Source organism: Somniosus microcephalus, chromosome 12 (assembly GCF_052327205.1).
Source record: "Somniosus microcephalus isolate GS21.2 chromosome 12, FLI_Smic_1.0, whole genome shotgun sequence".
Lineage (NCBI taxonomy): Eukaryota > Metazoa > Chordata > Chondrichthyes > Squaliformes > Somniosidae > Somniosus > Somniosus microcephalus.
The window spans coordinates 200,064,251-200,085,658 of NC_140998.1; the positions used below are offsets into that span (position 1 = coordinate 200,064,251).

Consider the following 21,408-nt stretch of genomic DNA (forward strand, 5'->3'; position numbering starts at 1 on the left):
CACTGACGCTGAGTGTGAAGGGTTTGTGTTGAGCACTAACAGAGTGTGAAGGGTTTGTGTTGAGCACTAACAGAGTGTGAAGGGTTTGTGTTGAGCACTGACGCTGAGTGTGAAGGGTTTGTGTTGAGCACTAACAGAGTGTGAAGGGTTTGTGTTGAGCACTAACGCTGAGTGTGAAGGGTTTGTGTTGAGCACTAACAGAGTGTGAAGGGTTTGTGTTGAGCACTAACGCTGAGTGTGAAGGGTTTGTGTTGAGCACTAACGCTGAGTGTGAAGGGTTTGTGTTGAGCACTAACGCTGAGTGTGAGGGGTTTGTGTTGAGCACTAACGCTGAGTGTGAAGGGTTTGTGTTGAGCACTAACGCTGAGTGTGAGGGGTTTGTGTTGAGCACTAACGCTGAGTGTGAGGGGTTTGTGTTGAGCACTAACGCTGAGTGTGAAGGGTTTGTGTTGAGCACTAACGCTGAGTGTGAGGGGTTTGTGTTGAGCACTGACGCTGAGTGTGAGGGGTTTGTGTTGAGCACTAACGCTGAGTGTGAAGGGTTTGTGTTGAGCACTAACGCTGAGTGTGAAGGGTTTGTGTTGAGCACTAACGCTGGGTGTGAAGGGTTTGTGTTGAGCACTGACGCTAAGTGTGAAGGGTTTGTGTTGAGCACTAACGCTGAGTGTGAAGGGTTTGTGTTGAGCACTAACGCTGAGTGTGAAGGGTTTGTGTTGAGCACTAACGCTGAGTGTGAAGGGTTTGTGTTGAGCACTAACAGAGTGTGAAGGGTTTGTGTTGAGCACTAACAGAGTGTGAAGGGTTTGTGTTGAGCACTGACGCTGAGTGTGAAGGGTTTGTGTTGAGCACTAACAGAGTGTGAAGGGTTTGTGTTGAGCACTAACGCTGAGTGTGAAGGGTTTGTGTTGAGCACTAACAGAGTGTGAAGGGTTTGTGTTGAGCACTAACAGAGTGTGAAGGGTTTGTGTTGAGCACTAACAGAGTGTGAAGGGTTTGTGTTGAGCACTAACAGAGTGTGAAGGGTTTGTGTTGAGCACTAACAGAGTGTGAAGGGTTTGTGTTGAGCACTAACGCTGAGTGTGAAGGGTTTGTGTTGAGCACTAACGCTGAGTGTGAAGGGTTTGTGTTGAGCACTGACGCTGAGTGTGAAGGGTTTGTGTTGAGCACTAACGCTGAGTGTGAAGGGTTTGTGTTGAGCACTAACGCTGAGTGTGAAGGGTTTGTGTTGAGCACTGACGCTGAGTGTGAAGGGTTTGTGTTGAGCACTAACAGAGTGTGAAGGGTTTGTGTTGAGCACTAACGCTGAGTGTGAAGGGTTTGTGTTGAGCACTAACGCTGAGTGTGAAGGGTTTGTGTTGAGCACTAACGCTGAGTGTGAAGGGTTTGTGTTGAGCACTGACGCTGAGTGTGAAGGGTTTGTGTTGAGCACTGACGCTGAGTGTGAAGGGTTTGTGTTGAGCACTAACGCTGAGTGTGAAGGGTTTGTGTTGAGCACTAACGCTGAGTGTGAAGGGTTTGTGTTGAGCAATAACGCTGAGTGTGAAGGGTTTGTGTTGAGCACTAACGCTGAGTGTGAAGGGTTTGTGTTGAGCACTGACGCTGAGTGTGAAGGGTTTGTGTTGAGCACTAACGCTGAGTGTGAAGGGTTTGTGTTGAGCACTAACAGAGTGTGAAGGGTTTGTGTTGAGCACTAACAGAGTGTGAAGGGTTTGTGTTGAGCACTAACAGAGTGTGAAGGGTTTGTGTTGAGCACTAACGCTGAGTGTGAAGGGTTTGTGTTGAGCACTGACGCTGAGTGTGAAGATTTTGTGTTGAGCACTCACAGAGTGTGAAGGGTTTGTGTTGAGCACTAACGCTGAGTGTGAAGGGTTTGTGTTGAGCACTAACGCTGAGTGTGAAGGGTTTGTGTTGAGCACTAACGCTGAGTGTGAAGGGTTTGTGTTGAGCACTAACGCTGAGTGTGAAGGGTTTGTGTTGAGCACTGACGCTGAGTGTGAAGGGTTTGTGTTGAGCACTAACGCTGAGTGTGAAGGGTTTGTGTTGAGCACTGACGCTGAGTGTGAAGGGTTTGTGTTGAGCACTAATGCTGAGTGTGAAGGGTTTGTGTTGAGCACTAACGCTGAGTGTGAAGGGTTTGTGTTGAGCACTAACGCTGAGTGTGAAGGGTTTGTGTTGAGCACTAACGCTGAGTGTGAAGGGTTTGTGTTGAGCACTGACGCTGAGTGTGAAGGGTTTGTGTTGAGCACTAATGCTGAGTGTGAAGGGTTTGTGTTGAGCACTAACGCTGAGTGTGAAGGGTTTGTGTTGAGCACTAACGCTGAGTGTGAAGGGTTTGTGTTGAGCACTAACACTGAGTGTGAACAGTATTGTGCTTTGTCTGGAAGCTGCTGAACGCAGGCTTAGAATGAGACTGACATGAGCTAAGAGGAATGATGATATGACGAGTTCAGACCTGCTGACTGTTCCAGACCGATTAGACCCCGCGGCCAATTCCAGGAAGCTCAGTCCTTTTGTCATACTGTGGAGGTGGCTGATGCTGTTGTGGAGGGAGATACACAGGATGAAGTAATTACTTCAGTCACAGTTACCTTGGTGCTGAGGTTGGAAGTAGCAGGTGATGAGGAAAAGGACGGCACTTTACTTGACTGCGTCTGAAACACAAACAGATGGGTCTAGTTACTCTACTGTTTGATCTCCCGAATTTGTCCGCCCAACCTAGACACGCAACCAGTGCTAGCCAGCCTGGGATAAATCCATACAGTTAACCAGCCTGGGATAAATCCATACAGTTAACCAGCCTGGGATAAATGCATACAGTTAACCAGCCTGGGATAAATCCTCACAGATAACCAGCCTGGGATAAATCCATACAGTTAACCAGCCTGGGATAAATCCTCACACATAACCAGCCTGGGATAAATCCATACAGTTAACCAGCCTGGGATAAATCCTCACAGATAACCAGCCTGGGATAAATCCTCACAGATAACCAGCCTGGGATAAATCCTGACAGATAACCAGCCTGTGAGAAATCCTCACAGATAACCAGCCTGGGATAAGTCTTCACAGATAATCAGCCTGGGATAAATCCTCAGAGATAACCAGCCTGGGATAAATCCTCACAGATAACGAGCCAGGGATAAATCCTGACAGATAACCAGCCTGTGAGAAATCTTCACAGATAACCAGCCTGGGATAAATCCTCACAGATAACCAGCCTGGGATAAATCTTCACAGATAATCAGCCTGGGACAAATCCTCACAGATAACCAGCCTGGGCCAAATCCTCACAGATAACCAGCCTGGGATAAATCCTGACAGATAACCAGCCTGTGAGAAATCTTCACAGATAACCAGCCTGGGATAAATCTTCACAGATAACCAGCCTGGGATAAATCTTCACAGATAACTAGCCTGGGATAAATCCTCACAGATAACCAGCCTGGGATAAATCTTCACAGATAACCAGCCTGGGCCAAATCCTCACACATAACCAGCCTGGTATAAGTCCTCACAGATAACCAGCCTGGGCCAAATCCTCACAGATAACCAGCCTCGGCCAAATCCTCACAGATAACCAGCCTGAGATAAATCCTCACAGATAACCAGCCTGGACCAAATCTTCACAGATAACCAGCCTGGGATAAATCCTCACAGATAACCAGCCTAAGCCAAATCCTCACAGACTTAAAAAGGGTGGTAGACAGAAAACGGCAAATTATAGACCGGTAAGCCTGACATCGGTAGTGGGGAAAATGCTAGAGTCTATTATAAAAGATGTAATAGCAGAACATTTGGAAAACAGTGACAGGATTGGACAAAGTCAATATGGATTTTAAAAAGATAAATCATGCTTGACTAATATACTGGAATTTTCTGAGGATGTAACTGGTAGAATAGATATGGGAGAACCAGTAGATGTGGTGTATTTGGACATTCAGAAGGCTTTCGATAAGGTCCAGCATAAGAGATTATTGTGTAAAGTTAAAGCATATGGGATTGGGGGTAAGGTACTATCTTGGCTAGAGAACTGGTTGGCAGACAGGAAGCAAAGAGTTGGAATAAACGGGTCTTTTTCCAAATGGCAGGCAGTGATTAGTGGGGTACCGCAGGGATCGGTGCTAGGACCCCAGCTATTCACAATATATATAAATGACCTAGACGAGGGAACTAGATGTAATATCTCCATGTTTGCAGACGACACAAAGCTGGGTGGATGTGTGTGCTGTAAGGAGAATGCAGAGAAACTCCAGTACGATTTGGACAGGTTGGGTGACTGGGCAGGTGCATGGCAAATGCAGTATAACGTGGATAAATGCGAAGTTATCCACTTCGGTGGCAAAAACAGGAAGGCAGATTATTATCTGAATGGCAATAGATTGGAAAAAGGGGAAGTGCGACGAGACCTGGGTGTCCTTGTGCACCAGTCGCTGAAGGTAAGCATGCAGGTGCAGCAGGCGGTTAAGAAGGCAAATGGTATGTTGGCCTTCATAGCGAGAGGATTTGAGTACAGGAGCAAGGATGTCTTGCTGCAGTTGTACAGGGCCTTAGTGAGACCACACCTTGAGTATTGTGTGCAGTTTTTGTCACCTTATCTGAGGAAGGATGTTCTTGCCATGGAGAGAGCGCAGCGAAGATTCACCAGACTGATACCTGGGATGGCAGTAATGACGTATGAGGAGAGATTGGGTCGATTCGGCTTATATTCGCCAGAGTTTAGAAGAATGAGAGGGGATCTCATTGAAACTTATAAAATTCTAAAAGGACCAGACAGACTAGATGCAGGAAGGATGTTTCCGATGGCGGGGGAGTCCAGAACCAGGGGTCACAGTCTAAGGATAACAGGTAAGCCATTTAGGACTGAGATGAGGAGGAATTTTTTCACCCAGAGGGTGGTGAACCTGTGGAATTCTCTGCCACAGAAGGCAGTTGAGGCCAATTCATTAAATATATTCAAGAAGGAGTTAGATATATTTCTTGAGGCTAAAGGGATCAAGGGATATGGGGAGAAAGCAGGAAAAGGGTACTGAATTGGGATGGGGCAAATCCTCACAGATAAACAGCCTGGGATAAATCATCACAGATAATCAGCCTGGAATAAATCCTCACAAATAACCAGCCTGGGATAAATCCTCACAGAAAACCAGCCTGGGATAAATCCTCACAGAAAACCAGCCTGGGATAAATCTTCACAGAGAACCAGCCTGGGATAAATCCTCACAGAAAACCAGCCTGGGATAAATCTTCACAGATAACCAGCCTGGGATAAATCTTCACAGAGAACCAGCCTGGGATAAATCCTCACAGATAACCAGCCTGGGATAAATCCTCACAGATAACCAGCCTGGGATAAATCCTCACAGAAAACCAGCCTGGGATAAATCCTCACAGATAACCAGCCTGGGATAAATCCTCACCGATAACCAGCCTGGGATAAATCCTCACAGATAGCAAGCCTGGGATAAATCCTCACAGAAAACCAGCCTGGGATAAATCCTCACAGATAACCAGCCTGGGATAAATCCTCACAGAAAACCAGACTGGGATAAATCCTCACAGATAACCAGCCTGGGATAAATACTCACAGATAGCCAGCCTGGGATAAATCCTCACAGAAAACCAGACTGGGATAAATCCTCACAGATAACCAGCCTGGGATAAATCCTCACAGATAACCAGCCTGGGATAAATACTCACAGATAGCCAGCCTGGGATAAATCCTCACAGAAAACCAGACTGGGATAAATCCTCACAGATAACCAGCCTGGGATAAATCCTCACAGTTAACCAGCCTGGGATAAATCTTCACAGATAACCAGCCTGGGATAAATCCTCACAGATAACCAGCCTGGGATAAATCCTCACAGATAACCAGCCTGGGATAAATCCTCACAGATAACCAGCCTGGGATAAATCTTCACAGATAACAAGCCTGGGATAAATCCTCACAGATAACCAGCCTGGGATAAATCCTCACAGATAACCAGCCTGGGATAAATCTTCACAGATAACCAACCTGGGATAAATCTTCACAGATAACCAGCCTGGGATAAATCCTCACAGATAACCAGCCTGGTATAAATCCTCACAGATAACCAGCCTGGGGTAAATATTCACAGATAACAAGCCTGGGATAAATCCTCACAGATAACCAGCCTGGGGTAAATCCTCACAGATAACCAGCCTGGGGTAAATCCTCACAGATAACCAGCCTGGGATAAATCCTCACAAAGAACCAGCCTGGGATAAATCCTCACAGATAGCCAGCTGGGATAAATCTTCACAGTTAACCAGCCTGGGATAAATCCTCACAGATAACCAGCCTGGGATAAATCTTCACAGATAACCAGCCTGGGATAAATCCTCACAGTTAACCAGCCTGGGATAAATCTTCACAGATAACCAGCCTGGGATAAATCTTCACAGATAACCAGCCTGGGATAAATCTTCACAGATAACCAGCCTGGGATAAATCCGCTCAGATAACCAGCCTGGGATAAATCCTCACAGATAACCAGCCTGGGATAAATCCTCACAAAGAACCAGCCTGGGATAAATCCTCACAGATAGCCAGCTGGGATAAATCTTCACAGATAACCAGCCTGGGATAAATCCTCACAGTTAACCAGCCTGGGATAAATCTTCACAGATAACCAACCTGGGATAAATCTTCACAGATAACCAGCCTGGGATAAATCTTCACAGATAACCAGCCTGGGATAAATCCGCTCAGATAACCAGCCTGGGATAAATCCTCACAGATAACCAGCCTGGGATAAATCTTCACAGATAACCAGCCTGGGATAAATCTTCACAGATAACCAGCCTGGGATAAATCTTCACAGAAAACCAGCCTGGGATAAATCCTCACAAAGAACCAGCCTGGGATAAATCTTCACAGAGAACCAGCCTTGTAACGATCAATAGCATGTCATTCTATAGTGGACACTAGGTGGAGCCGCAGAGCCGTATATAGCTGTATATTAAGACTACACTTCCCAGCTGTATATATATATTAAGACTACATTACCCATGAGGCACTAGGCTACCCACAAGGCAGCAGTCAAGATGGAAGCCTCTACAAGATGCTGTACAAGTCCACATGTGCTCAATAAAAGTAGCTAGCAAAAGCTAGCTGTGTTCATGATAAGAATGTCTATTTATTAATGAACATAACATGGTACCAGGGTGGTGAAGATCTGCTGAAAATTGTGAAAAGCGACATGGAGAATTTGAAGCCACCAGAGCGTTTGAATCTCACAGAAAAAATCGACTACAACTGGCAGACCTTTAAACAGCCATTCGAACTCCACATTGCAGCCATCGGATTCGGTACGAAGCCAGACGCAAGGAAGATAGCGTTGCTGCTTACGGTTGCAGTCCCACAGGCGATAGAGGTATTTAATACATTTGTATTTAATCCAGTGGAGAACAGAGAAAAATTAGAAGATGTGCTAAAAAAATTTGATGCACATTGCTCTCCCAAAAAGAATGAGACCTATGAAAGATACATCTTCCGTTCTCGGACACAGCAACAAAATGAGGCTTTTGATAGCTTTATAACTGATCTGAAACTGAAAGCACAGACAAGTAATTTCTCTGAGCTCAAAGCATCCATGATTCGTGACCAGATTGTGTTTGGTGTTCATGATAAAAAAGTCAGGGAACGTCTGTTGAGAGAAACCGAACTAAATTTAGAAAATGCGGTGAAAATATGCCAAGCCAGCGAGCTAGCTCGAAATCACGCGAAGACTTTCAGTGAAATCAATAATGATGCGAATGTAATGCATGATAATGATGCTGTCGGTGCTGTGTCCTACAAGGGGAAGAAACGTGGGCAGAACAGAAATGAAAAGCAATCGGAGGATGACATTTTTAATTGTAAACGCTGTGGTTACAAACACCAGTTAAGACAATGCCCAGCGTTTGGAAAAATGTGCACAAAGTGTAATGGAAAGAATCACTTTGCCAAACAATGCTTTTCAAAAGTAAAAACAACGAAAGGGCAACAAGTTAATGTAATTGAGGACACTGATTTAAGTGAGACGTTTTTTGTACGAATGGTGTCATGTGACAATATCAAAAAGGATACACAAAATGTGCAGCCCTCAGAAATGGACAATGCTGAACATAAAGTTAATGCAGTAAAAGAGGACAAATGGATGATCCCGCTGCAGGTAAATGGAGCATTAGTTACCTTGAAACTAGACACTGGGGCAAAAGCAAACTTAATCAGTATGAGTGACATTAACAATATGAAAGAAAAGCCCAAAATACAGAAAAAGTCAGTACTACTGAAGAGCTATAATGGACAGAAAATAGATAGCTTAGGTGTATGCAGACTTAAAGTGACAGTCAAAGACAAAGTGCATCATCTCATGTTTTCTGTTGTGGCTGAAAGACTTGATTCGATACTAGGTGACAAAACTTGTGAAGACTTAGAACTGGTCAAGAGATTCTACCGTATAAACTGTGCCATAAGCAGACCAGATGACTCAGGTGATGAAGCAGAGAGCCCATCAAGGATGAAAAGGCCAAAAGGGTATCCATGTCTTCAAAAAGCCTAGTTTCTCCAAGAAGAAAGAAAAAGACTTTAAGGTCAGAGAAGCCAAAGGAAGAAAAGCACAAAGAGGAAAAACACAAGGAGAAAAAGTCCAAAGATATAACCGCAGCAGATGTTGTTAAGCAGTGGAAAGAGAAAAAGAAAAAGAAGAAGCCTGCACCAGAGCAGGAAGCAGTTCCGGTGGATACTCCTTCTTTCCTCAGGCCAATCTTTGGTGTTCCATTAGCCGAGGCTGCTGAGAGGACTATGCTGTATGATGGGATCCAGCTACCAGCAGTTCTTTGAGAGTGCATTGACCACATTGAGAGTTATGGCATGAAGAGTGAAGAACACACTGAAACCCTCTCCAAGCAAAGATCGCAAGGAGACCTCGATCTATACAAGAGCAGATTGATGATAATGCCGCAACTGCATCTTGTCATTCACCGCCAGAACAATCTCATGAAGACACATCAGACTTACCCGTGTTGAGAAGATCCACACGTGAAGTAAACGAGCCTGATAGACTTAATCTTTGAGTACAATGTAAAGCTTTGAAAATGTGTTGACTGTTTTGAAAATGTTTATGTTTATAGAGCACTAACAAAAGGGTTACTGATATTATCTTTATTGTTTTCTTGAAAGCTGATTGATATTGATTTTGTTAAACCTCAAAGAAAGGGGGATGTAGTGATCAATAACATGTCATTCTATAGTGGACACTAGGTGGAGCCGTAGAGCTGTGTAGAGCAGTATATAAGACTACACTTCCCAGCTGTATATATATATTAGGACTACATTACCCATGAGGCACTAGGCTACCCACAAGGCAGCAGTCAAGATGGAAGCCTCCACAAGATGCTGTATAAGTCCACATGTGCTCAATAAAAGTAGCTAGCAAAAGCTAGCTGTGTTCATAATAAGAATGTCTATTTATTAATGAACATAACAAGCCTGGGCAAAATATTCACTGAAAACCAGCCTGGGCCAAATCTTGATGGATATGCAGCCTGGGATAAATCTTCACAGATAACCAGCCTGGGATAAATCCTCATAGAGAACCAGCCTGTGATAAATCTTCACAGATAACCAGCCTGGGATAAATCTTCACAGATAACCTGCCTGGGCCAAATCCTCACAGATAACCAGCCTGGGCCAAATCTTCACAGATAACCAGCCTGGGATAAATCCTCACAGATAACCAGCCTGGGATAAATCTTCACAGATAACCTGCCTGGGCCAAATCCTCACAGATAACCAGCCTGGGCCAAATCTTCAGAGATAACCAGCCTGGGATAAATCCTCACAGATAACCAGCCTGGGATAAATCTTCACAGATAACCTGCCTGGGCCAAATCCTCACAGATAACCAGTCTGGGCCAAATCTTCACAGAGAACCAGCCTGGGATAAATCCTCACAGATAACCAGCCTGGGATAAATCCTCACAGATAACCAGCCTGGGCAAAATCCTCACAGATAACCAGCCTGGGATAAATCTTCACAGATAACCAGCCTGGGATAAATCTTCACAGATAACCAGCCTGGGATAAATCCTCACAGATAACCAGCCTGGGGTAAATCCTCACAGATAACCAGCCTGGGATAAATCTTCACAGCTAACCAGCCTGGGATAAATCTTCACAGATAACCAGCCTGGGATAAATCTTCACAGAAAACCAGCCAGGGACAAATCCTCACAAAGAACCAGCCTGGATAAATCCTCACAGATAACCAGCCTGGGATAAATCCTCACAGATAACCAGCCTGGGATAAATCCTCACAGATAACCAGCCTGGGATAAATCTTCACAGATAACCAGCCTGGGATAAATCTTCACAGATAACCAGCCTGGGATAAATCCTCACAGATAACCAGCCTGGGATAAATCTTCACAGATAATCAGCCTGGGATAAATCCGCACAGATAACCAGCCTGGGATAAATCCTCAGATAACCAGCCTGGGATAAACCTTCACAAATAACCAGCCTGGGATAAATCCTCACAGATAACCAGCCTGGGGTAAATCCTCACAGATAACCAGCCTGGGATAAATCCTCAGATAACCAGCCTGGGATAAACCTTCACAAATAACCAGCCTGGGATAAATCTTCACAGATAACCAGCCTGGGATAAATCCGCTCACATAACCAGCCTGGGATAAATCTTCACAGAGAACCAGCCTGGGATAAATCTTCACATAGAACCAGCCTGGGATAAATTTTCACAGATAACCAGCCTGGGACAAATCCTCACAGATAACCAGCCTGGGACAAATCCTCACAAAGAACCAGCCTGGGATAAATCCTCACAGATAACCAGCCTGGGCCAAATCCTCACAGATAACCAGCCTGGGATAAATCTTCACAGATAATCAGCCTGGGATAAATCCTCACAGATAACCAGCCTGGGATAAATCTTCACAGATAATCAGCCTGGGATAAATCCTCACAGAAAACCAGCCTGGGATAAACTTTCACAAATAACCAGCATGGGATAAATCTTCACAGATAACCAGCCTGGGATAAATCTTCACACATAACCAGCCTAGGATGAATCCTCACAGATAACCAGCCTGGGATAAATCTTCACAGATAACCAGCCTGGGATAAATCTTCACAGAAAACCAGCCTGGGATAAATCCTCACAGATAACCAGCCTGGGATAAATCCTCACAGATAACCAGCCTGGGATAAATCTTCACAGAAAACCAGCCTGGGATAAATCCTCACAGATAACCAGCCTGGGATAAATCCTCACAGATAACCAGCCTGGGATAAATCTTCACAGAAAACCAGCCTGGGATAAATCCTCACAGATAACCAGCCTGGGATAAATCTTCACAGATAACCAGCCTGTGATAAATCTTCACAGATAACCAGCCTGGGATAAATCCTCACAGATAACCAGCCTGGGCCAAATCCTCACAGATAACCAGCATGGGATAAATCTTCACAGATAACCAGCCTGGGCCAAATCTTGATGGATATGCAGCCTGGGATAAATCCTCACAGATAACCAGCCTGGGATAAATCCTCACAGAGAACCAGCCTGTGATAAATCTTCACAGATAACAAGCCTGGGATAAATCCTCACAGATAACCAGCCTGGGCCAAATCCTCACAGATAACCAGCCTGGGATAAATCTTCACAGATAATCAGCCTGGGCCAAATCCTCACAGATAACCAGCCTGGGATAAATCTTCACAGATAACCAGCCTGGGATAAATCCTCACAGATAACCAGCCTGGGATAAAACTTCACAAATAACCAGCCTGGGATAAATCTTCACAGATAACCAGCCTGGGATAAATACGCTCAGATAACCAGCCTGGGATAAATCCTCACAGATAACCAGCCTGGGATCAATCCTTACAGATAACCAGCTTCGGATAAATCTTCACAGATAACCAGCCTGGGATAAATCCTCACAGATAACCAGCCTGGGATAAATCTTCACTGATAACCAGCCTGGGATAAATCCTCACAGATAACCAGCCTGGGATAAATCTTCACAGATAACCAGCCTGGGATAAATCCTCACAGATAACCAGCCTGGGATAAATCCTCACAGATAACCAGCCTGGGATAAATCCTCACAGATAACCAGCCTGGGATAAATCCTCACAGATAACCAGCCTGGGATAAATCTTCACTGATAACCAGCCTGGGATAAATCCTCACAGATAACCAGCCTGGGATAAATCTTCACTGATAACCAGCCTGGGATGAATCTTCACAGATAACCAGCCTGGGATAAATCCTCACAGATAACCAGCCTGGGATAAATCCTCACAGATAACCAGCCTGGGATAAATCCTCACAGATAACCTGCCTGTGATAAATCCTCACAGATAACCAGCCTGGGATAAATCCTCACAGATAACCAGCCTGGGATAAATCCTCACAGATAACCAGCCTGGGATAAATCTTCACTGATAACCAGCCTGGGATAAATCTTCACAGATAACCAGCCTGGAATAAATCTTATTGCAAAATACTGCGGATGCTGGAAATCTGAAATAACAACAGAAAATGCTGGAAATACTCAGCAGGCCAGGCAGCATCCGTGGAGAGAGAAACAGAGTTAATGTTTCCGGTCTGGGACCCTTCATCAGAACTGGAAAAAGCTGGAGATGTAACAGATATTAAGCAGGTGCCGAGACAGCAGGGGGGTTGGGGGTTAGGAGGGGAGAGGAAGAAATAGAAAGAACATCCTGTACTTTTGTAAGAGGCCTGGGATAAATCCTCACAGATAACCAGCCTGGGATAAATCTTCACAGATAACCAGCCTGGGATAAATCTTCACAGATAACCAGCCTGGGCCAAATCTTCACAGATAACCAGCCTGTGATAAATCTTCACAGTATTTGACAATTAGGAAGGACAGACAGGAAGGAAAGGGAGGTGGGGTTGCTATGTTAATCAAGGATGGAATCACTGCAATACTCAGAAATGATATTGGGTGAAAGGATCAGGATAGTGAAACAGTTTGGGTGGAGATAAGGAATAATTAGGGGGAAAAGTCACTAGTGGGCGTAGTCTATAGGCCTCCTAACAGTTGCAACTCTGTTGGTCAGAGTATAAATCAGGAAATAGTTGGGGCTTGTAATAAGGGAACAGCTATAATCATGGGGAATTTTAACTTTCATATTGACTGGACTAATCAAATTTGGCATGGCAGCATTGAGGAAGAGTTCATAGAGTGTATTAGGGACGGGTTCCTTGAGCAGTATGTAACTGAACCAACCAGGGGGCAGGCAATCTTAGATCTGGTCCTGTGTAATGAGACAGGATTAATAAAAAATGTCCTAGTAAAGGATCCCCTTGGAATGAGTGACCATAATATGGTTGAATTCCAAATTCAGTTTGAGGGTGAGAGAGTTGGATCTCAAACCAGCGTACAAAGCTAAAATAAAGGAGACTATGAAGGTATCAGAGTAGAATTGGCTAAAGTGGACTGGGAAAACAGATTAAAGTGTAAGACGATACAAGAGCAGTGGTCTACATTCAATGAGATATTTCACATCTTTCAAGATAAATATATTCCACTGAGGAAAAAGGGGAGTAAAAGAAAAGACAGCCATCCGTGGCTTAGTAAAGTAATAAAGGATAGTATTCGACTGAAAACAAGGGCATATAAAGTAGCCAAATCTAGTGGGAGGATAGAAGATTGGGAAGCATTTAAAAGCCAGCAAACAATAACGAAAAGATTAATTAAGAAAGGGAAGATAGATTATGAAAGTAAACTAGCAAAAAATATAAAAACAGATAACAAGAGTTTCGACAGCTGTATAAAAAGAAAAAGGGTGGCGAAAGTGAACGTTGGTCCCTTAGAAGATGGGACCGGGAAACTAGTGGTGGGGAACATGGAGATGGCAAAGACGCTGAACAAATATTTTGTATCAGTCTTTACAGTAGAGGACACTAAAAATATCCCAACACTGGACAAACAGGGGGCAATGGCGGGGGAGGAGCTAAACACGATTAAAATCACTAAGGAGATGGTACTCAGTAAAATAATGGGACTTAAGGCGGATAAATCCCCCGGACCTGATGGCCTACATCCTAGGGTCTTGAGAGAAGTGGCGGTAGGGATTGTGGATGCATTGGTGATCATTTTCCAGAACTCCCTGGACTCAGGAAAGGCCGCGGCAGATTGGAAAACTGCTAATGTAACACCCTTATTTAAGAAGGGAAGTAGACCAAAAGCTGGAAACTATAGACCAGTTAGCCTAACATCTGTGGTTGGCAAAATGTTGGAGTCCATTATTAAGGAAACAGTAACAGAGCATTTGGATAAACATAATTTAATAGGACAGAGTCAGCATGGTTTTATGAAGGGGAAGTCATGTTTGACAAATTTGCTCGAATTCTTTGAGGATGTAACATACAGGGTGGATAAAGGGGAACCAGTGGATGTAGTGTGTTTGGACTTCCAAAAGGCATTTGACAAGGTTCCACACAAAAGATTACTGATCAAGATAAAAAATCACGGGATTGGGGGTAATATACTGGCATGGGTGGAAGATTGGCCATCTAACAGAAAACAAAGAGTTGTGATAAATGGTTCGTTCTTGGGCTGGCAATCAGTAACTAGTGGTGTTCCGCAGTGGTCAGTGCTGGGACCCCAACTCTTTACAATCTATATTAACGATTTGGAGGAAGGGACCGAGTGCAACATATCCAAGTTTGCCGACGGTACAAAGATGGGAGGGAAAGCAGTGAGTGAGGAGGACATAAAAAACCTTCAAAAGGACATAGACAGGCTAAGTGAGTGGGCAGAGATTTGGCAGATGCAATATAATGTTGGAAAGTGTGAGGTTATGCACTTTGGCAGAAAAAATCAAAGAGCAAGTTATTATCTAAATGGAGAAACTGCAAAGTGCTACAGTACAAAGGGATCTGGGGGTCCTGGTGCATGAAACACAAAAAGTTAGTATGCAGGTGCAGCAGGTGATCAGGAAGGCCAATGGAATCTTGGCTTTTATTGCGAGGGGGATGGAGTATAAAAACAGGGAAGTCTTGCTGCAGTTATACAGGGTATTGGTGAGGCCACACCTGGAATACTGCGTGCAGTTTTGGTTTCCATATTTAAGAAAAGATATACTTGCTCTCGAGGCGGTTCAGAGAAGGTTCACTCGGTTGATTCCAGAGATGATGGGGTTGACGTATGAGGAAATGTTGTGTAGGTTGGGACTCTACTCATTGGAGTTCATATCTTATCGAAACATATAAGATTGTGAGGGGGCTTGATCGGGTGGATGCGGTGAGGATGTTTCCACGGATGGGTGAGACTAGAACTAGGGGGCATAATCTTAGAATAAGGGGCTGCCCTTTCAAAACTGAGATGAGGAGAAACTTCTTCACTCAGAGGGTAGTAAATCTATGGAGTTTGCTACCCCAGAGAGCTGTGGAAGCTGCAACATCAAATAAATTTAAAATGGAGATCGACATTTTCCTAGCAGATAAGGGAATTAGGGGTTACGGGGATAGGGCAGGGAAGTGGACGTGAGTCTAGATTCAGATCAGCCATGATCCTATTGAATGGCGGAGCAGGCCTGAGGGGCCGTATGGCCTACTCCTGCTCCTACTTCTTATGTTCTTGTGTTCTTATAACCAGCCTGTGATAAATCTTCACAGATAACCTGCCTGGGATAAATCCTCACATAACCAGCCTGGGCCAAATCCTCACAGATAATCAGCCTGGGATAAATCCTCAGAGATAACCAGCCTGGGCCAAATCTTCACAGAGAACCAGCCTGGGATAAATCCTTACAGAGAACCAGCCTGGGATAAATCCTCACAGAGAACCATCCTGGGATAAATCCTCACAGATAACCAGCCTGGGATAAATCCTCACAGATAACCAGCCTGGGATAAATCCTCACAGATAACCAGCCTGGGCCAAATCCTCACAGATAACCAGCCTGGGATAAATCTTCACAGATAACCAGCCTGGGATAAATCTTCACAGATAACCAGCCTGGGATAAATCCTCACAGATAACCAGCCTGGGATAAATCCTCACAGATAACCAGCCTGGGATAAATATTCACAGATAACCAGCCTGGGATAAATCCTCACAGATAACCAGCCTGGGATAAATCCTCACAGATAACCAGCCTGGGATAAATCTTCACAGATAACCAGCCTGGGATAAATCTTCACAGATAACCAGCCTGGGATAAATCCTCACAGATAACCAGCCTGGGATAAATCCTCACAGATAACCAGCCTGGGATAAATCCTCACAGATAACCAGCCTGGGATAAATCCTCACAGATAACCAGCCTGGGATAAATATTCACAGATAACCAGCCTGGGATAAATCCTCACAGATAACCAGCCTGGGATAAATCCTCACAGATAACCAGCCTGGGATAAATCCTCACAGATAACCAGCCTGGGATAAATCCTCACAGATAACCAGCCTGGGATAAATATTCACAGATAACCAGCCTGGGATAAATCTTCACAGATAACCAGCCTGAGATAAATCTTCACAGATAACCAGCCTGGGATAAATCTTCACAGATAACCAGCCTGGGATAAATCTTCACAGATAACCAGCCTGGGATAAATCCTCACAGATAACCAGACTGGGATAAATCCTCACAGATAACCAGCCTGGGATAAATCCTCACAGATAACCAGCCTGGGATAAATCTTCACAGATAACCAGCCTGGGATAAATCCTCACAGATAACCAGCCTGGGATAAATCTTCACAGATAACCAGCCTGGGATAAATGCACACAGGTAACCAGCCTGGGATAAATCTTCACAGATAACCAGCCTGGGCCAAATCCTCACAGATAACCAGCCTGGGATAAATGCACACAGATAACCAGCCTGGGATAAATCTTCACAGATAACCAGCCTGGGATAAATCCTCACAGATAACCAGCCTGGGATAAATCCTCACAGATAACCAGCCTGGGATAAATCTTCACAGATAACCAGCCTGGGATAAATCTTCACAGATAACCAGCCTGGGATAAATGCACACAGATAACCAGCCTGGGATAAATCTTCACAGATAACCAGCCTGGGATAAATCCTCACAGATAACCAGCCTGGGATAAATCCTCACAGATAACCAGCCTGGGATAAATCTTCACAGATAACCAGCCTGGGATAAATCTTCACAGATAACCAGCCTGGGGTAAATCTTCACAGATAACCAGCCTGAGATAAATCTTCACAGATAACCAGCCTGGGATAAATCTTGATAGATAACCAGCCTGGGATAAATCTTCACAGATAACCAGCCTGGGATAAATCTTCACAGATAACCAGCCTGGGATAAATCCTCACAGATAACCAGCCTGGGATAAATCCTCACAGATAACCAGCCTGGGATAAATATTCACAGATAACCAGCCTGGGATAAATCCTCACAGATAACCAGCCTGGGATAAATCCTCACAGATAACCAGCCTGGGATAAATCTTCACAGATAACCAGCCTGGGATAAATCTTCACAGATAACCAGCCTGGGATAAATCCTCACAGATAACCAGCCTGGGATAAATCCTCACAGATAACCAGCCTGGGATAAATCCTCACAGATAACCAGCCTGGGATAAATATTCACAGATAACCAGCCTGGGATAAATCCTCACAGATAACTAGCCTGGGATAAATCCTCACAGATAACCAGCCTGGGATAAATCCTCACAGATAACCAGCCTGGGATAAATCCTCACAGATAACCAGCCTGGGATAAATATTCACAGATAACCAGCCTGGGATAAATCTTCACAGATAACCAGCCTGAGATAAATCTTCACAGATAACCAGCCTGGGATAAATCTTCACAGATAACCAGCCTGGGATAAATCCTCACAGATAACCAGCCTGGGATAAATCCTCACAGATAACCAGCCTGGGATAAATCCTCACAGATAACCAGCCTGGGATAAATCCTCACAGATAACCAGCCTGGGATAAATCTTCACAGATAACCAGCCTGGGATAAATCCTCACAGATAACCAGCCTGGGATAAATCTTCACAGATAACCAGCCTGGGATAAATGCACACAGGTAACCAGCCTGGGATAAATCTTCACAGATAACCAGCCTGGGCCAAATCCTCACAGATAACCAGCCTGGGATAAATGCACACAGATAACCAGCCTGGGATAAATCTTCACAGATAACCAGCCTGGGATAAATCCTCACAGATAACCAGCCTGGGATAAATCCTCACAGATAACCAGCCTGGGATAAATCTTCACAGATAACCAGCCTGGGATAAATCTTCACAGATAACCAGCCTGGGATAAATGCACACAGATAACCAGCCTGGGATAAATCTTCACAGATAACCAGCCTGGGATAAATCCTCACAGATAACCAGCCTGGGATAAATCCTCACAGATAACCAGCCTGGGATAAATCTTCACAGATAACCAGCCTGGGATAAATCTTCACAGATAACCAGCCTGGGGTAAATCTTCACAGATAACCAGCCTGAGATAAATCTTCACAGATAACCAGCCTGGGATAAATCTTGATAGATAACCAGCCTGGGATAAATCTTCACAGATAACCAGCCTGGGATAAATCCTCACAGATAACCAGCCTGGGATAAATCCTCACAGATAACCAGCCTGGGATAAATCTTCACTGATAACCAGCCTGGGATAAATCCTCACAGATAACCAGCCTGGGATAAATCTTCACTGATAACCAGCCTGGGATGAATCTTCACAGATAACCAGCCTGGGATAAATCCTCACAGATAACCAGCCTGGGATAAATCCTCACAGATAACCAGCCTGGGATAAATCCTCACAGATAACCTGCCTGTGATAAATCCTCACAGATAACCAGCCTGGGATAAATCCTCACAGATAACCAGCCTGGGATAAATCCTCACAGATAACCAGCCTGGGATAAATCTTCACTGATAACCAGCCTGGGATAAATCTTCACAGATAACCAGCCTGGAATAAATCTTATTGCAAAATACTGCGGATGCTGGAAATCTGAAATAACAACAGAAAATGCTGGAAATACTCAGCAGGCCAGGCAGCATCCGTGGAGAGAGAAACAGAGTTAATGTTTCCGGTCTGGGACCCTTCATCAGAACTGGAAAAAGCTGGAGATGTAACAGATATTAAGCAGGTGCCGAGACAGCGGGGGGGTTGGGGGTTAGGAGGGGAGAGGAAGAAATAGAAAGAACATCCTGTACTTTTGTAAGAGGCCTGGGATAAATCCTCACAGATAACCAGCCTGGGATAAATCTTCACAGATAACCAGCCTGGGATAAATCTTCACAGATAACCAGCCTGGGCCAAATCTTCACAGATAACCAGCCTGTGATAAATCTTCACAGTATTTGACAATTAGGAAGGACAGACAGGAAGGAAAGGGAGGTGGGGTTGCTATGTTAATCAAGGATGGAATCACTGCAATACTCAGAAATGATATTGGGTGAAAGGATCAGGATAGTGAAACAGTTTGGGTGGAGATAAGGAATAATTAGGGGGAAAAGTCACTAGTGGGCGTAGTCTATAGGCCTCCTAACAGTTGCAACTCTGTTGGTCAGAGTATAAATCAGGAAATAGTTGGGGCTTGTAATAAGGGAACAGCTATAATCATGGGGAATTTTAACTTTCATATTGACTGGACTAATCAAATTTGGCATGGCAGCATTGAGGAAGAGTTCATAGAGTGTATTAGGGACGGGTTCCTTGAGCAGTATGTAACTGAACCAACCAGGGGGCAGGCAATCTTAGATCTGGTCCTGTGTAATGAGACAGGATTAATAAAAAATGTCCTAGTAAAGGATCCCCTTGGAATGAGTGACCATAATATGGTTGAATTCCAAATTCAGTTTGAGGGTGAGAGAGTTGGATCTCAAACCAGCGTACAAAGCTAAAATAAAGGAGACTATGAAGGTATCAGAGTAGAATTGGCTAAAGTGGACTGGGAAAACAGATTAAAGTGTAAGACGATACAAGAGCAGTGGTCTACATTCAATGAGATATTTCACATCTTTCAAGATAAATATATTCCACTGAGGAAAAAGGGGAGTAAAAGAAAAGACAGCCATCCGTGGCTTAGTAAAGTAATAAAGGATAGTATTCGACTGAAAACAAGGGCATATAAAGTAGCCAAATCTAGTGGGAGGATAGAAGATTGGGAAGCATTTAAAAGCCAGCAAACAATAACGAAAAGATTAATTAAGAAAGGGAAGATAGATTATGAAAGTAAACTAGCAAAAAATATAAAAACAGATAACAAGAGTTTCGACAGCTGTATAAAAAGAAAAAGGGTGGCGAAAGTGAACGTTGGTCCCTTAGAAGATGGGACCGGGAAACTAGTGGTGGGGAACATGGAGATGGCAAAGACGCTGAACAAATATTTTGTATCAGTCTTTACAGTAGAGGACACTAAAAATATCCCAACACTGGACAAACAGGGGGCAATGGCGGGGGAGGAGCTAAACACGATTAAAATCACTAAGGAGATGGTACTCAGTAAAATAATGGGACTTAAGGCGGATAAATCCCCCGGACCTGATGGCCTACATCCTAGGGTCTTGAGAGAAGTGGCGGTAGGGATTGTGGATGCATTGGTGATCATTTTCCAGAACTCCCTGGACTCAGGAAAGGCCGCGGCAGATTGGAAAACTGCTAATGTAACACCCTTATTTAAGAAGGGAAGTAGACCAAAAGCTGGAAACTATAGACCAGTTAGCCTAACATCTGTGGTTGGCAAAATGTTGGAGTCCATTATTAAGGAAACAGTAACAGAGCATTTGGATAAACATAATTTAATAGGACAGAGTCAGCATGGTTTTATGAAGGGGAAGTCATGTTTGACAAATTTGCTCGAATTCTTTGAGGATGTAACATACAGGGTGGATAAAGGGGAACCAGTGGATGTAGTGTGTTTGGACTTCCAAAAGGCATTTGACAAGGTTCCACACAAAAGATTACTGATCAAGATAAAAAATCACGGGATTGGGGGTAATATACTGGCATGGGTGGAAGATTGGCCATCTAACAGAAAACAAAGAGTTGTGATAAATGGTTCGTTCTTGGGCTGGCAATCAGTAACTAGTGGTGTTCCGCAGTGGTCAGTGCTGGGACCCCAACTCTTTACAATCTATATTAACGATTTGGAGGAAGGGACCGAGTGCAACATATCCAAGTTTGCCGACGGTACAAAGATGGGAGGGAAAGCAGTGAGTGAGGAGGACATAAAAAACCTTCAAAAGGACATAGACAGGCTAAGTGAGTGGGCAGAGATTTGGCAGATGCAATATAATGTTGGAAAGTGTGAGGTTATGCACTTTGGCAGAAAAAATCAAAGAGCAAGTTATTATCTAAATGGAGAAACTGCAAAGTGC

At 44.2% G+C, this 21,408-nt stretch overlaps 1 protein-coding gene across 1 annotated transcript in view; it reads right to left on the reverse strand.

The window, feature by feature from the left end:
* Positions 1-2,476: 2,476 nt before the first annotated feature.
* Positions 2,477-21,408, reverse strand: part of LOC147109883 (POU domain, class 2, transcription factor 2-like) — an 84,946-nt gene continuing 66,014 nt past the window's right edge. The window contains exon 4 of the mRNA XM_086004223.1: positions 2,477-2,651. Within this exon, the coding sequence (XP_085860349.1) occupies positions 2,514-2,651 (138 nt within the window). The 3' untranslated portion in view covers positions 2,477-2,513. The remainder of the gene's footprint in view (positions 2,652-21,408) is intronic.